The sequence below is a fragment of the Perissodus microlepis genome, chromosome 12, assembly GCF_051167445.1.
Source record: "Perissodus microlepis isolate ML-2025 ecotype Zambia chromosome 12, ASM5116744v1, whole genome shotgun sequence".
In the NCBI taxonomy this organism is placed as follows: Eukaryota; Metazoa; Chordata; class Actinopteri; order Cichliformes; family Cichlidae; genus Perissodus; species Perissodus microlepis.
In genome coordinates, this window is record NC_140472.1 from 33,887,133 (window position 1) to 33,903,183 (window position 16,051).

Consider the following 16,051-nt stretch of genomic DNA (forward strand, 5'->3'; position numbering starts at 1 on the left):
AGCTGTCAGCAAAGCAAAGCGTGGCTACTTTGGGGAATCTTAAATATAAAACACATTTAAAGTTATTTATCAATTTTTTTCTTTGCTACATAATTGCATATATCTTGCTTCATATATTTGATGTCTTAAGTTTGTATCTACAGTGAAGAAAGTAGTAAAAACAAAGAAAAACCATTAAATGAGAAGGTGTGTCCAAACTTTTCACTAGCAGTGAACATAAAAGATTGAAATTTTGACTTAATTTTCTATTTTTTTTTCACTGATTATTTTTTATTATAGGTTACTAAAGAGGACAGGAAAGGACAAGAATGCTGGAATTTTACTGCAGAGCACTGAAAAATGTGTTTTTCTAGTTAAAGTTGAGCTTTTTCCTCCCTGATGTCCCTTCTCTTCTTTGTCCTCTCACACTCAACTGTGACGATCTGTTTTCCTGTTAAAAGGGAGTTCTTCTTTTCCACTGTCACCACACGCTGCTCATAGGTGATGGTCTAACTGTTAGGGTTCTCTCTGTACTGTAGAGGCTGCGCCTCGCTATATAAAACAACTTGAGATGACTGTTGTTGTGAACTGGAACTGTCCAATGAGAAGTGAACTAAATTAAACCATGAGGTCATTAAATTAGCTTTATGTGTTTTTGGTTGTTCCTAACAAGAACATTTAAGTGGAATCAAATGGAAAAATCTTCAGTGTTTGGGGGGGGGGGGGGGGCGTGTCCTCCAATAATGGCCAAATAAGGCAGGCAAGCCAAAACTAATGAGCTCCAACGCTTAAAGTGAAAATGGCAAGCAATGGTATTCAAGTCCATGGCACAAGAACGGGGCTTTATCAAGCTGCAACTGCTCCTCGAGCATGATTAAATTATACATTAGCAACCAAGCCGCGGGGAATTTGGACTTAATTAAATTCTTTTCAGAAGCCATCAAAAGACACTCTTCATAAAGTGTTCATGAACTCTTAATCTGAACTCCTAAAGGGCATCTTCAGGAACAGGGAGGTTTGTTTTTTATGCGTGTAGTTTCCATTTGAGCACTGCTGGATGATTTCATCTTTCGAGGGACACACCAAGTCAGTCAACTCAAAGCTTGAATGTCGAAACAGAAAAAAGTAAAAAAAAACTGGGAATGCCTGAAGTGTTCTCTGAATCTTCATGACCAAATAAATTATTGTGGAGTGGAGAGAGGCACCCGCGAGCAAACAGAGAGGAGGGATTATTTGTAGAGCAAACAAAGCTAAATGTGTCTCAGTGATGGGGAGAGTGAGCCACCGGCTGTGTCACTGCCTCACAGGGCAGCGATGAGCTCATCCTACAGCTCTATTTAAGGAGTGTTTGCTGCTCTGCAGCGGATTGGCTGAAGTTACAGACGCCAAGAAGGACATTTTTCAATTCAATTTAAAAAGAAACAAACTGGATTTCTTTGCCATGTTTTATTGAAAATGCTTAAAATACTTTCTTTGCCATGTGTTCAAACAAATGCTCGTGCCAGTCCAACTGCGAGATTCAGTTTCAGCCTCTTCTCTTTGATATTGTTTCACTTTGGCTACATTTCATGCTGTCACAGTGTAGCTCTCTGTGACTTTGGTGTCCTTTGTTATGCTTTCGGCTGCTTAGTTGACACACTTGTTGAATTTGTGGACATGGACTTGCACTACTGTCGGTGAACGTCTGGGAGTATGGGTGTTTTCGCACCTATAGTTTATTCTGATCTGAATCAGTTGATGAGTTTGTAAACTTTTGGCTTTTCCCTGTTATTTTGTTTGTTTCCACACAGAGAAAAATTCAAACTCCACACGAACCAAAACGCTTCACTACAAACCAAGAAACCAAGTGAGAATGTTCAGTCTGTCTCATTCGCCAGATGTGTTTGGGGCGGGAGCAACAAAAGTAGAAACAGGAAAAAGTGCTGTGTTTGGGATTATTGTGTTTGGGATTATTGGAGAACTTGCATTCATTTCACGTCTACTTGCTAACCTGCACAGACCTTTGCTTTGTAGAGGATGATGTGCAAACGTGACTACAGGAAGCTTTTTAGCTCAAACTTGCAAAGTACAGCTGGTAGTTGGTTCAGATGGAAGTCGGATTATGTTCACACCACAAACAAACCACTTTGGAGTTCATCTCCTCCAAAGGGTCTTGGTGTGGTTGGTTTTCCACACCTGAATGTGATTTCTGTGTTTACAGCTGCACAAACCAACTGCACCAAGGAGAAAAATGAACCAGTTTTTCATTTAAACTGACTAAACACCACAGATGTGAAAACACCCTGTGAGACATTTGAAATATTATAAATGTAATATTGTGCTCATGTCATTGGACATATGTTACTGACATACTATTATAAACGTCTGAGTATTTGACTGTAAATGAAGATACACTCTATGGACAAAGTTTGGGGCCACACCTGTTAATCTCTGGATATTAAGCACCCAGCCGTGATCTTACAGAGTTCACTGCATCTCAGTGGGATATTATCTACATCAGTGGTGGGGAACTCCAGGCCTCAAGGGCCGGTGTCCTGCAGGTTTTAGATCTCACCCTGGGTCAACACATCTGAATCACATGATTAGTTCATTACCAGGCCTCTGGAGAACTTCGGGACATGTTGAGGAGGTAATTTAGCCATTTAGATCAGCTGTGTTGGATCAAGGACACATCTAAGACCTGCAGGACACCGGCCCTCGAGGCCTGGAGTTCCCCACCCCTGATCTACATCAATGGTGACTGTGTGGAGAGGATCCCAGTAACTCCAAACCTGCTCAGCGAGCTTCATGGTATGGGTTTCCATGGCAGAGGCACTCCTGTCGGTGTAGTGTGTAGGTGCCCCAGATCTTTTTGTGTATGTAAATGTAACCTTTGGATTTAAAAAGGGAAGAAAATGCTGACGTGCTTTAAACCAAGTATTTAAGTCTATTTAAAAAATGACTTTACTGCACATTTGATTTATGACCCCAACACTTTCTCGATAGTATTACAGTCAGTAGTTTGTTGATAGCGACAGTCTAAACAATGAACCTCAGGCTTAAAAATGGTAACACAAACCATGGGTGAATTTCGCTGGCTGCATGCCTCTCTTTATGATATTTTCATATTTAATTTGCATCTCTGTCTCGTAATTAAACTGGAGAAAACTGAGATGTTATGGAGCCAGAGGTTTTCTCCTGAGTGTAAAAAAGGTGCAGCTTACATTTTAATTCGTCTTGCTAATGTCATTCCTCAAATGAATATTTACCACGAGTCCTTTCATATCTGCTAAAGTCCTGGAGGGGGTTGTGGGAACATGTGAATGCCGATTTAAAGCCGAGTACCTGTGCTGAGTTGGTGTTGGTCTCCGTCTCTGGGACGTACGGGTAGTGGATGTAAAACATGTCATTACGGACCATCTTCTTCCTCATTCGGCAGGGCCCCTCCGTCATTTCCAGCATAAACTTGTCCAGGTGTGAGCCGATTGGCGGGCCCCAGAGGCCTCGTTCACGCAGCAGCTCGTATTCGATGGATGCCCACTCCTCCGTCACGTACTTGAGGGCGTTCTGCTGCCGCTGCGAGACGGAGAGGATGGATGAAGCAAGAGTGCGGTGAGTCACTTGAAAAAATACTGCTATGAATTATAAATGTCACGACTGTAACACTGGGCTGTGAAATGTAGCCGTACAGAGTTTCTGTGTGGTCCTGCAGTCACATCAGACTGCACTGTTAGAGCACACTGGTTTGTGCTGACGCTGATCACAGAAATAACTTAAGGAAACTTTACAAAAATAAACTTTGTGCAAATAGAAAGTTCCCACCTGGTAACCACACGTATGGATGCAGGATCTGTGTGATCACAGCTTAAAACCATCCAGGATGAGTACAAACACTAGCAAGCATGAGTGCAAGGCTGTTATAGCTAAATTCGATGTGTTTGTGCATTTACAGAAACCAATAAAATAACTTAAAGCCTTCAGTTTTAGTTTTTCATCGCATTTGCCTTTACAACAAGCACATCTGCTGAATGTTTACTGAGAACAGGAGGGCAGCGTGGCTGCGAGTCACAACTTTTTACAGCTGTTCTGAACTTTGTAAGTTGCTCATTGTGCAATAACTGAAAAGGCTGACACAAACTGTGAAAACAATAAAAAGTAAAAACAAAAACTACAAGAAGAAAATCATCTGTGAAAACTAGCTGAAGAGAAATCCCCAAAAAAATTACATCTGAACTCGTTTCCATATGAAACACTGTCATTTATTCATTCAGTAGCCTAGGAGTTACTGCACCTTACATTTTGTATGCAACCTTAATGGTCATAACTAATCTTGACCCATTGGGAGTTGAGATGCACTACCTCTTGATATTCCTTGTACTGCATGGCCACCAAGTCCCGGACAACAGCGATGTGTGTGAACATCCACTGGAAAGTCTCCTGTGGACCAGAAATACAAGCCTGTATTTAAAGCGCTCAGACTCAGAGAGTACACGTAAGTAAGAAATGCTCGTGTGTATGTGTGCTTGTTGTTTTCCGTGTACCTGTGCAGACAGGCTGTTCTTATTCAGGCTGTTCTCCTTCTTGTTGCGCCGGACGCCGGTCAGCTTGGAGAGGCCGAAGCCGCTGCTGACTCTGGACAGTTTGGACTGAGTCGCTGGTGCCACTGCTTCCCCACGACTGATGTACTTTTTCTCATGAACTGATTGGCAGAAAAGAGAAAAGTACATTCAGGTTTTTTTTAACCTTGTGGTTATCTTAACAGTCTGCTGTTTACAGTAAAAGAAAACATGTAAGTCGATGACAGAGGGTGTTAATGCGATTTTATTAAGTTAATCTGTAAAATTCGTGCTTAGTCTCTGTGTTCCTAAGGAAAAATGCACATTCCCTGATAGGAATGATGCAACAAAAATCTCCTTCCTCTGTTTGTTTACTAAAGCTGCCCACAAAAAAATCAGACTCAAACTGGTAATGGAGAACGTTTGCCTTCAAAGTAAAAGTTGCACCACACTTTCCACAGCTTCACTGCCACACTACAGCGAGCATGCAAAATACAGGCAACTGTGGCAAACAAAGTCATTGCACGAGGTTTCTGGTGCAGCACTGTAGACTTCTTAGCCACTTCTTTCACCCACTGACTGCCGGCAACCTCCAACAACCACTCACCAGCTGGTTCCTGAATACACATTTTCCTCTCTCTCTCAGTCTGTGGGGCTGAGGCCTGACCTGCACTGAAGCCAGTGAAAAGCAGAGGTTTCTCTTCTTCTACACAAAACAGATGTTCGACAATAACTGTAGAAAATCTGAAAAGTCTGAACTACTTTGATCTGCTGTGGGTTCACAGTTTTGTGCATGTTTCACAACCACAGCTCTGTGATGCAGAAGTTCAGCTTTCCCAGCAGAGCACAACTTACTCGGGATGTCTCCAAGATTTAACTAACACAGAAGGTAAAGGGGATTTTGTTTGAGGGACAGAACAAGTATTTACAAATTTTAATTTAATCATATCTGCTCTCAAAAATAAAGCTCCTTCTACAACAGATATTTCATAAGTGCTTAGCAAAGGAAAAACATCTTAGGGCCTTTTCTACAAATTCAAAGAGAACTTCTAACAACATCTGGTTGCCTGCCAAAGAGCCTGGATCAGCAGACGAGTCAAAACCTTGGCTGGTGGATGACAGTCATTTACCAATCTGCTTACATAAGCAATAGCTTAGCCAAAAAGACAGCAGATCAGAAAATAGGCTCTGTCTGCAGGGCCGTGGGGTTACTTTATTTTGTCAAACAAAAAGAGGCTGACCTAGTTATCTCAAGGTTGCATGAGCAACACTCAGCTACTCAAAGCAGAGAAAAACAAAAACTGAGCTAAAGTAGGGAGCAGAAAGACTGCGTGCTTATGCCTCTGCTTGTGTTTTTCACAGTGTTACTGACCCAGGTGGTTCTGCCAGCTCTTCAGGGCCGGCTCTTCCAAAGCGGGACGGGCTGTGGCGATGTCCACGTGTCCTCTGTCATTGCAGGGCAGAGACACTTTGAAGATGTCCTCCAGCATCTGGCGCTTGCTGTGCATCAGCTCCGTCCACACACGGTTCACCGCCTTCAGCAGGAGCTGCCGCCCTGCAGAGGAACCACAATAATGAGTTTTCCTGTCTGTTTTTGTGCAGAGCAGTTGTAAAATTCCTTTGCAACACATAAAATATTCATTAAGCTCTCCCTCCATCTCTGTCTGTAATTCACCCACATTCACCTCCTCCACAAGCACAGAACAGAACATCTAAACACATGCCGCACCACAACATACAAAAATACAAGCGTTACACCTCAGCGACTTTCTGGGTTATTTTCACAGCTGCTATGAAGACGAGTGTTTCTAAGACAAGAAGAAACTCATTGGACTTTAAAATTACGAGTGAGGGGACTGATTGATGGTAAAACAACTGCAGCAGACGTCGCTCTTTCAGACAGATCTCTAAACCACTCAGGTTATTTTTGCACTCCTCTCATTTTCTCGTATCCTCTTATTTCTATTGTGTATCTTTAACTGTTCATGATCATCTGTTTTGCTTGTCATTTAAATACTTCATATCACTGTTAATCATAGCTGGGCCTAAATGATTTATAAAGTGTAAATAAACTGAATTTATTCTGTTATATAGAGGATGTGTCACACAAGAAAGTGACAACAGTATCTGGGCAGAGGTCATCAGGGTCAGAGTGGTTCTGCACGCAGTCACACACACTTAATCACACGAATCTGTCTCACCCTCGCTGACGTCGTGACTGTGCGTGGTGTCAGACTCGTTCTCCGTGGGCATCATGACGTGCCAGGTCGTCATCCTGGCCTCCGCCTCCAAACCGAAGCCGTCCACACTACTGCACACAAACACACACACAGGAGCTAAGTATCGTGCTGCCCTGCAGAGAACTGAGAGGAGGGTTTGATTATTTGGCTTCTCCATGGCAAACAGGTCTGATCTCTGCAGTCAAACACAGCGCCGTGTTAGAGAAGGTTGTGTTCACCACATGGCTGGACATCCAGTCTGTCCACACCTGCTGCTGTGTGAGGAAAGAAATGTTGTTTTTTCCCCAGAACCAGATACATCCCCTGCTATCACAATCCACCAGCATGTGAGCAAAGTCCAGGTTTCAGAAAATAAACATAAGGAGGTGTGACCCGGCGGTAATTAGTTATACCAACATTCCTGCGGGGGAGACTCAGATAATCTCACCGAGTTTAACTACAAGAACGGCAAAATAGTAAACAAAATAAACACACGACGCAAACTTTTCTTCTGTCTTCTGTGCAGAAAAAAAAGACAATGATTTGTGTTTTTTCTGTTTTCTAACCCTTTACGTCATTGTCCTTTGCAAACAGAAGTTGTGACATAACCATAGGAAACGTGTTTGTTGATTATTTATTAAATGCATAATTCAGCTCTTCTGTTTTATCAGGACGTGGACAATCCAGAGCTCTTCTGCACTATGAAATCTGTTGAACACCTTTAAGTGTGATTCTGAAAACATGCTAAACACTCCTATTTTACAGTTTATTTAAAACAAAAACCAGCTTTTAAATCAAAGCATCCAAATAAAGTACCATCTGTGTACAGTGGCCACAACCAGCACAGCTTTAAGAGCTACGGCAGCACAGATAAAGCAATCAGCGCAACAAACTGGCAAAGCAACATTTCACTAAAGCCCTTCGTTAACATGTCTTAATGCATCTCATCTATGTGTGTGTTTACAACCCAAGAATATTATTACTTTTGACCTTTTTCTTTACAGGATTTACCACTGAAGTATATTATTACTCAGCCTAATACATATTGAAAGAATAATACAGGAAAGAAAATTTAGTTTAATGTATGAATAACCAATATCAGAGTGTCTACACACACAGCACCTGCTGGTGTGATAGATGCACTTCTATAGTCTGCTGCTATTAATCAAAGTAAAAAGCCTACAGCAGCCTTCATGTAAAGAACGTACCTCCCGCTGTGCAGGCAGATGAAGCAGTGAGCTAGGCAGGCCACAAAGTCCTGGTCGTGGTTGCCTGGCCCGAGCACCAGGTTGCGGTTGACGGTCAGGACCCGCAGGGCATCCAGCAGGGCCACCTGCTGTGCTACAGTCTTGTGGGGTCGGCAGAGCTGGTAGAGCACCGTCCGGTTCAGACAGTGGTAGATGGTGTCGAGAGAAAGTCCCTGCGAACGCCTCTTAGACTGGAGAATTCGGAGCGGGAGGAAAACAAGCGAGAAGCAGTTATGGCTGTTTAATGCTATGAAGTGCATGTGAATAAAGCTGCTGAGGAAATATTTCTGCAGGAGGAGATTTGTGTTTGTAACGGGGCTAAACTGAGGTAGGAACGCAGAGGATTGTGAACGTAGCTTTAGTATTGGAATGTTGCTTAAGGGCCTCAAAGGGCCTTATTTGAAAAGTCTGCTATTTATAAACATGTGTTTAGACTTTAAATCAATACTCTGCATGTTCATACTCAAGTGTGCTCTAACAGGAAGCTCCAGATTTTGGAGCTTCCTGTTTTGTGTTAAAGCAAAACTGGGAGAAAACCAGTTTTAAGCCTGAAACAGAAAAAGTCTTAAAAATTGAAAATGAATATTATTTACATAGAAAACTTCTTTTCTAGCCTTACAGACAAATACATTTGGGACTGTTGGAATAAACCGGAGCACCTGGTGTTCACTCACACACCTGCAGGAAGTACCACACCGTGTCACCCATCACACATCTTTTCCTTTTAATCGACCACTTTGTTAAGGAGTAACTCCAGCTGGAGTTTCTCCAAAGAAAACTGAGTAGAAAGTGGGTACATTTCAAAATGACTGACGAAATTAATAACAAATATATTCCAGTTCCAAACTGTGCGCCGCAGGATGAAATGGATGGCCATCGAATCCACTGAGGGATATTTCCAGGATTCAGGGACTGCATTATGGCTCGAAAAATGAATTACTGAAAATAATCTGCTTATCTTCTCAGCTGCACAGCAATGTGTACACAAACCACCGCATAAAAAGGGAAGACAAAGTCCATGCACGACTCTTTTTACTACGTTGCTAAAAGCATTTCCATGTAAGCATACGCATGGGGTACCACTGTAACCCTTATTTAGAATAACAAAACAAAGAAACTGAATCTAATAAGCAGCAAATATAAGAAACACACCTCAGCAGCCAAATCTCATTCTGTGCCCATCTCCTACCAAAATGAGGCCTGAAGGACCCCGTCTATCTGATTTGCTCCAGCATCACTTTGCACTGGTTGCATTAACTGCAAGACGACTAAGGACTGTTTTCTGTCTTATTCCGGTTCAGGCGTCACAGACGCCGTCTCTCTGCCTTTGGCCTCTTCAGGAAAACGTCAGTCTGACAATGCAGGCTGCTCCCAACAATACAAGATTTACATTATGCTGTGTTTGTGAATCTAATGACTATTAAATGTGTGCACAAACCAGACAAAATACTAGTGCCTCCAGCTACACAATGTGAGTACATAAAGGGAGGACGTACGCTGCCTTAGACAGACAGAGACTTTTCGTTTGTATAACATCTGAAAACACTGGATTTATTTGGGTGAATCTGTCCATTTTGGACCATCAGCTGACCAAAAACAGCCTGAGGTCATTTTGCTTGTACCTGTCCAATGAGCTGCACGATGAAGTCCACCACCAGCTTGGAGTCCTTGTTGAACATGCCCTGCCACAGCTTGTCCACCACCCGCTGGGTGAAGTAGAAGACGTTGTTGACCAAAATCTGATAACTGCCCCCGCTGCTGAGGGGCAACGAGGCATCTTCGCCTGGAGAGAGAGCAGAAGCCAGAGTCAGTCACACATCTGTTAGAGGGTTTACAGATTATGATGGCGAATACGACCAAAATAAGAAAAATAAAAGAGTTTAAGAAGGCTCTCTGGTTTTTATTATTTCAGTTAACATTTTTTCACCCTTAGTTTTTATTAACTATGAGCTCACTGACACTGCCTGATGGAGGTGCAAGTGAAAACCTGGTTACACCTCCCAGCTACGCAGTTCAAAGTCTGTGTGACTTCTGATTGGTCCCATACGAGAATAGAGGAAGTGCATGCCTGGTGAATACACAGGACATGAGCGGGCGTCGCGCTGGTCTGTATTTCCAGGAGTAAGGAGGTCTCTGAAACAGACGGCCTCACGCTGCAAGCGCTTCCCCCTCATTACAGTAGAAACTGTTCGAGTGTAAAAACAGCAGCTTTTTTAAAATGCATTACATGATTGAACAAAACTAAGCATCTCACGTCTCTGTAAACAGATATTACCTTTGAGATTTAGCAGAACAGTGTGACAGGAATATGGGCTTTATTGATTTTTTTTGTGTTCTACTACGGAAACAAAGAAAGGTAAGTGAGATGATTTTTGCTGTCTCACATTTTTTGAAGTGCACAGATTTTCTTTTCTTCCTCAGATAGATGCAGGACGATAGTCTAAACACAACGGAAACTGCTGAAGGTGCTTGCAGATCTCCGGCCTTCACATTGTGATTTGCTGACTCATGATGCCTCCATCACAGTTTTGTTCAAAGCCAAAGAAAGAGTTAAGCTGTCCTGCAGCATGCTTATGTACAAGATCAGGATTTAAGCAATAAGAATGGACCCAATGAGCAGGGTGTCCGAACTAACTGTAGACTCCAGGGAAATAGAGAAAGTGCCATCAGTGATAGTGATGATACATTACACCCCTGCCTCTAGTTTGGAGGTGAGAGAAGGAACCAAAACTTTAGTCTGCTGACCTAGAAGGACATCAGCAGCCAGTAGATGCTCCATGACGCTGTCCAGGATGTTGGACTGAAACTCCTTCTGCTGAGTTCTGGTGGAGCGCTCTGGGGAAGCCTGAAAAAACCAACATAAAGGGAAAAGTAAGCAACAGCCATGTTAGAGTGTTTCCTATCCATGCATCTAGAATGTGGGTTCATGTCTGTGTTCTTACCTCCAGCAGCATATCAATGATGGGTGTCTGCTTGCTGGCTGGGGTCATGCAGAGGTTGTCCATGATCAGAACCCTCATGAAGTCAAAGACATATTTTTTGGCCGGGTGGTTGGTCAGGGACGTCTTGGAGCCCACGTTGCAGTATTCAGACTGGCTGCGGTTCATGCCAGAGTCCCCAGTGAAGGCCTTGAACTCTTCGGTGGGAGAACTCGCTTCATCGTCCAAATCACTGACCTACAAAGAATGCAAAGAATGTGACCTTCATCAAGATCATCTTTCATGAACAGATCATTGTTTCCTCCAAGTTCCTGCTGCTCTGACTTGTGGAAATCTTAGCCATACATCTTAATTCAAAGGCTAGCACACTGCAGCTGTCCCAAACACCTTTTATTGTGAGGAAACAAACTGGAGAGCAAGATAAGAGGGCCCATGGCTCAGAAGGGCAATAAGTTACAGTTTTACTGAGCCTGAAGGGATATTTACAGGGTATCTGTTGTGTGTTGATGGGACTACAAATCAGAACGTGTGATCACAGCAAATTAAACACTACATTTTTGTGGAGAGGAAGATGAAACGCTACTAGTTAGATATTGGAGCAATTTTAGGTCAAGATTAGATTTTCACTGCAAGTTCTTCCCTTGTGCAGAATTTAATTTCTATTTCGAGTTGCTTAAGTGAAAAAATAAAGGACAGACTTACCATCTCAGAGTACGGTCTGATGTTGAAGGGAAAGACAGCGGCTGCCAGGGCACAGAGGAACTCTGGGCTGTGCCACATTGGTGCAAGGTCGGACACGTTGTGGTAAAGGTATCTAAAGAACTGCATGAGTGTTACTGGGTACTCCCTGAGCCAGGAACCTTCCTCCTCTGACTGCCAAGGCTGGAAAGAGACAAAAGATGCAACGCAATGAAACCTGGAGAAGAATTTCCATTAAAATCTCAGCAGTTTAACAGTTCAAATCTCAGACTGATGCAAAAAATAAATAAAAAGTCTTTTCAGAGCAGTTATTGACACTAAGCCCACGGGCGGTCTAGTGAAGCTTCTCATGCAGGGGATGAGCGTGCTAAAGGTGACGGGAGATTAGAAGAAAAACCTTCACAGAATCCAGACTGATCATAATCACATGTGAGTGCTTTTCAAGCTTGCTGTTAGGAACTGTTAAAACATGCACTTCTATGAAAAGGGCCTTGACTTTAACGAGCAAATAACGGCTTAAAAAGGTTCAACAATTATCCCAAAAGCTTTTTGTAGTCAAGTAGAAATCGCTGTGCAATCTTCCACTGTCTCTACACAAAAAACAAGCTTTGTGAAACTGGCTGCAGATTAATGTTCGTGTTTAGGAAACTACATTGGTAAAACACTTATTTAGAGCATGTGCTACTGTAGAGGAAGCTGGAAATGGCCAAAAAAATATAAAAAATCAAGAAACCAACGTGTCTGAAGGTTTAGAAGTTCTCACCAGGTTAAGCATGCTGCGCAGCATGGCCAGCAGCAGGAAAGCAGCCTCAGTACAAACGCTATGGATGGAGGCCACCACCGTCCCACTGGATGCCGGCACGCCAAAGATGAAGGTCCAGATAGAGTCCAGATCAAACTGAGAGAACAAACACAGACACTGGGGTAACTTGGGTCACACAGATACATGTAAATCTAATTAAACGAGTCCACTTTTGTATTTATTCATTAGCTGGTTTGACAGGTCAAATTCAGGTTTAAAAGTGAACCCATTATGCTCTTCCTCATTCAGCGTGGTAATCCCTGTGTTGCTTCTGCTGTCTTAGCTCTGTAAACCTTCTGTTTGAACAGGAGGTCGGTGGGGCAACAGAGGGCCGGCTGATTCAAAGCACTGGTCCTCTCACCGTTGGCTGGGTCCCACTGGTAAGATATAAAATGCATAACTGCAGAGTGGATGACCTGAGGGAGTACTCCATGGCCAAGTATGAGATAAATAAGGATAATTCTGAACTGTGAATCGTGCAAAGTTCCCTAAAGAGTCGGTCCATCCAGCCTGTGATGGTTATCCGAGTTCGGGTTAAAGGGGCAACCGTCTAAGCAGAGATGCTCAGACTTCCCTCTCCCTGCCCACCTCAAGCTCTTCTGGGGGGACAACGAGGCCTTCCAAAGGCAGCCCAGAGACATAATCTCAATCTAACCCTCCACCACCTTTTTCTGTCTGAGAAACATGGCCTCAGACTTTGAAGTGCTTCTTCAATGAAGTCCTGAGCAGCGACTCCAAGAATCCTAAATTCACTGACACTGTACTCTGACCTGAAGGTGCAGGGACTCTAAAAAGTCCAAGAATACAAATCTGGAGCTGGAAATGAGCAGCATAGGTCCACTTTAAGCCCCGAGGCTAACAAACGTGTTTAGTTATTATTATTAAAGAAGGTTGGGTATACTAACATGTACCTGCAGGCTGTCTGGGAGCTCGATGACAGGCTGCTGCAGGAAGAGAGCCATGAGCAGGAAGTAGAGTTCGGGTACGTTGGTGTGTTTGGGCAGCAGTGTCTGCAGAACAGGGAATCCTGGGAAATGGCAAGCGTCCCGGTTGATCTCCCGCAATGTGGAGCGCCCGCCGGCACTGCGACCCACGTTGAATCCTAAAAAGAAAGTTGAGAGAGTGAATGTTAAAAATAAAGCACAAAGGTAAAAGGGTGGCACCCTATGACTACTGCACCTACAGGCAGCTCTACATGCAGGTGTAGTGCCCACTTTTGGGTTTAATGAAGCAAAGCTATGAAGGAGATGGCTGCAGTAAAAATCCAGGACTAAACTAACACAATCAATCAAAGCCAAACAGATTTGTTACACTAAAAGAAAAACTCCAAATCTGAATAAAACTAAGGACTTCTACCTGATAGTGCTCATTCTGTTAGAGCAAGTCTCTAATGGGGAGTTTCCAGAGCTAAAGCAATGGTTCTCAACCTGGATGTTTGCAGGAGTGTTATGGTGTAATAAATACAAATAAAAGACCGAAGTAGGGCTGGGCCATATTATACCGTTCACGGTAATACCGGTACAATGTTAGGCAACGATAAGAAAATGAAATATCGCGATAGAATATGGGTAAAACGCGCATGCGCAGTGCCTTTGTTTTCATACGCACATGGCTGAAAAGCATGGCGGCAACGGAGAATGAGAATGGAGAAAGCGGAACGTTGAGTGAAACGCATGAACCAGAATAGGTTTGTGAAAATGGTGCCACTTCAGTGATGTGGAACTGGTTTGGTGTTTGTCCGTCAGATCGTTCAGGTCCCAAAGTCAAACGAACACTGCAGCGTCACTGAGAGTTAAAAACTGTCTAAATTCTTTCATCTTTAATAAAATGATCAGCATTGCTGCTTTAACAGGTGTAACTATGAAGTTTAGCATCCATGAAAACAGAATTTATTACATTTAACGGAGTTAGAAGTTAGCAGGAGGTTGGCGGAAGTTAGCTCGCTAGTTTCGCTAGTTACCTCAGCATGATATAGCATGTTCTGACTAAGAGATTTCTGAAAAAATTCAAATGTACAGCTCTGCTATCACTTCCAACATAAATGAAGACAGGAAACTAAACAGCAGTGACGTTTGTAGGGTTACTGAAGTTGGGCTAGCTTGTATATAATGATGTGCTACGTGATCGCTAGCGACACAGCTATGTTAGCATAACATAAACAGTGAAGCTGGAGGATGAACGCTAACACTTTTCCACTCGATAAAAGTTAACGTGAAGGTTCCTGGTGGTTAGAGACAAATACAGTCGCATAGCAGGATGCTGTAAACGGACCAAACTTCAGTCAGGAGAACAACTGAGATCATCCATCCACAATACGAGGTTAGTGATTAATATACTGCAACAACATGGGAATAGAGCAGCTGTGATAGAATACAGCATTAATGAATCAATGGTACAGAAGTGGAGGAAGCAAGAAGAATGAGTTGAGTAAAGTTTGATTTATCTGACTGCTTTGTTTCGCTTAATGTGTCTTATAATCCCGAGCACCTTATGGTCTGAAAAATACGTATTTGACTTTTTCATTTGGCACACTGCAGTTTAATGTTGCAAAGCACCTCTTTTTAACTTCAGTGGATATTATACATGGTTATGCTCAGGATATGTCAGCCCATTTCTACTGGAAATGCCCTTTGGTTAAACTTTCAGCAAGGAATTTGCATTTGCACTGTTAAATTTTTATATAGGTTTAATGCACATAAAACAGCTGCTTGTTTAAGTGAAAATAAATGGATGAGGTTTTTTTGCGCTAGCAAAGTTGTGGAGTTGCATTTTGTCTCGCATCAATTATATCGTCAGTTATATCGTTATCGCAAATTTTCAAATCTATATCGTGATAAATATTTCCGGCCATATCGCCCTGCTCTAGACAGAAGTATTATGGAAATATTAAAGCAAACATCAACATCTGAAATTATTCCAGGCTGGTAAATCCAGTTTTGAAGAATCATAATGGTTTTTACGCCTGAGCAATGAGAAGGTTGAAAACCACTGAGTTCAAAAGGAACTATGGTATGATGCAGCAGCAGGGGAGAGCGGGAGGGTGAAAATGAGAGAACCAACCCTTGGCTGTTCGGCGCACAAACTGTGCAGCTCTCTGTTTGCTGAACGAAGGCCAACTCCGACGGAAAGCGTTGCCAGAGTGAGGAGAGGCGTCTGCTGAGCCATGTTACAACATACAGTATTTACCTTGGAAATCACGATTTCTTACTTGTGACTGTTCTGAGAGCGGGTGCTTACAGGTTTGAACGTCTGGAGCTAATACACGCACACATCCCTCAAAAGCGAGTGCCTAATGTTAACCAAATCCAGCCTCTCAGCTCCAATTTTGTGCTGCGATGACAGCGAACCCACGCTGCTGCACTCACCCAGCACTGTGCCGATCTTATTGGTCAGGACGGAGTCGGTGTGGTCCAGCCAGCCTCCTCCGCACAGGCCCTCTTTGAAGCGGTTGAGGATCGACTGATTGGACAGCAGCACCACCAGGATCCACAGAGCTGCCGTCACTGTGGTGGAGTGGAGATGTTCTTCCATGAACATCAGGAGCCAATCAAAGCCCAGCGTTCGCACCAGCTCCTCACACGCCCTGCAGGGAGAAAATGTTTTGCAGGTTTACTGTTACTTTAATATCAGT

General features: G+C 43.1%; 1 protein-coding gene across 5 annotated transcripts in view; it reads right to left on the reverse strand.

Annotated features, from left to right (window-relative positions):
- Positions 1-16,051, reverse strand: part of wdfy3 (WD repeat and FYVE domain containing 3) — a 120,576-nt gene that overhangs the window by 17,476 nt on the left and 87,049 nt on the right. For 4 of the 5 annotated variants that reach the window (XM_084946302.1, XM_084946303.1, XM_084946300.1 and 1 more), the window contains 13 exons: positions 15,786-16,003; positions 13,326-13,522; positions 12,382-12,516; positions 11,622-11,801; positions 10,923-11,156; positions 10,726-10,825; positions 9,603-9,763; positions 7,942-8,171; positions 6,716-6,825; positions 5,887-6,069; positions 4,500-4,657; positions 4,318-4,395; positions 3,304-3,534 (listed from right to left, as the gene is read on the reverse strand). In XM_084946302.1, the coding sequence (XP_084802428.1) occupies positions 3,304-3,534; positions 4,318-4,395; positions 4,500-4,657; positions 5,887-6,069; positions 6,716-6,825; positions 7,942-8,171; positions 9,603-9,763; positions 10,726-10,825; positions 10,923-11,156; positions 11,622-11,801; positions 12,382-12,516; positions 13,326-13,522; positions 15,786-16,003 (2,215 nt within the window). The remainder of the gene's footprint in view (positions 1-3,303; positions 3,535-4,317; positions 4,396-4,499; positions 4,658-5,886; positions 6,070-6,715; positions 6,826-7,941; positions 8,172-9,602; positions 9,764-10,725; positions 10,826-10,922; positions 11,157-11,621; positions 11,802-12,381; positions 12,517-13,325; positions 13,523-15,785; positions 16,004-16,051) is intronic. The other variant, XM_084946301.1, reaches the window with a different exon arrangement.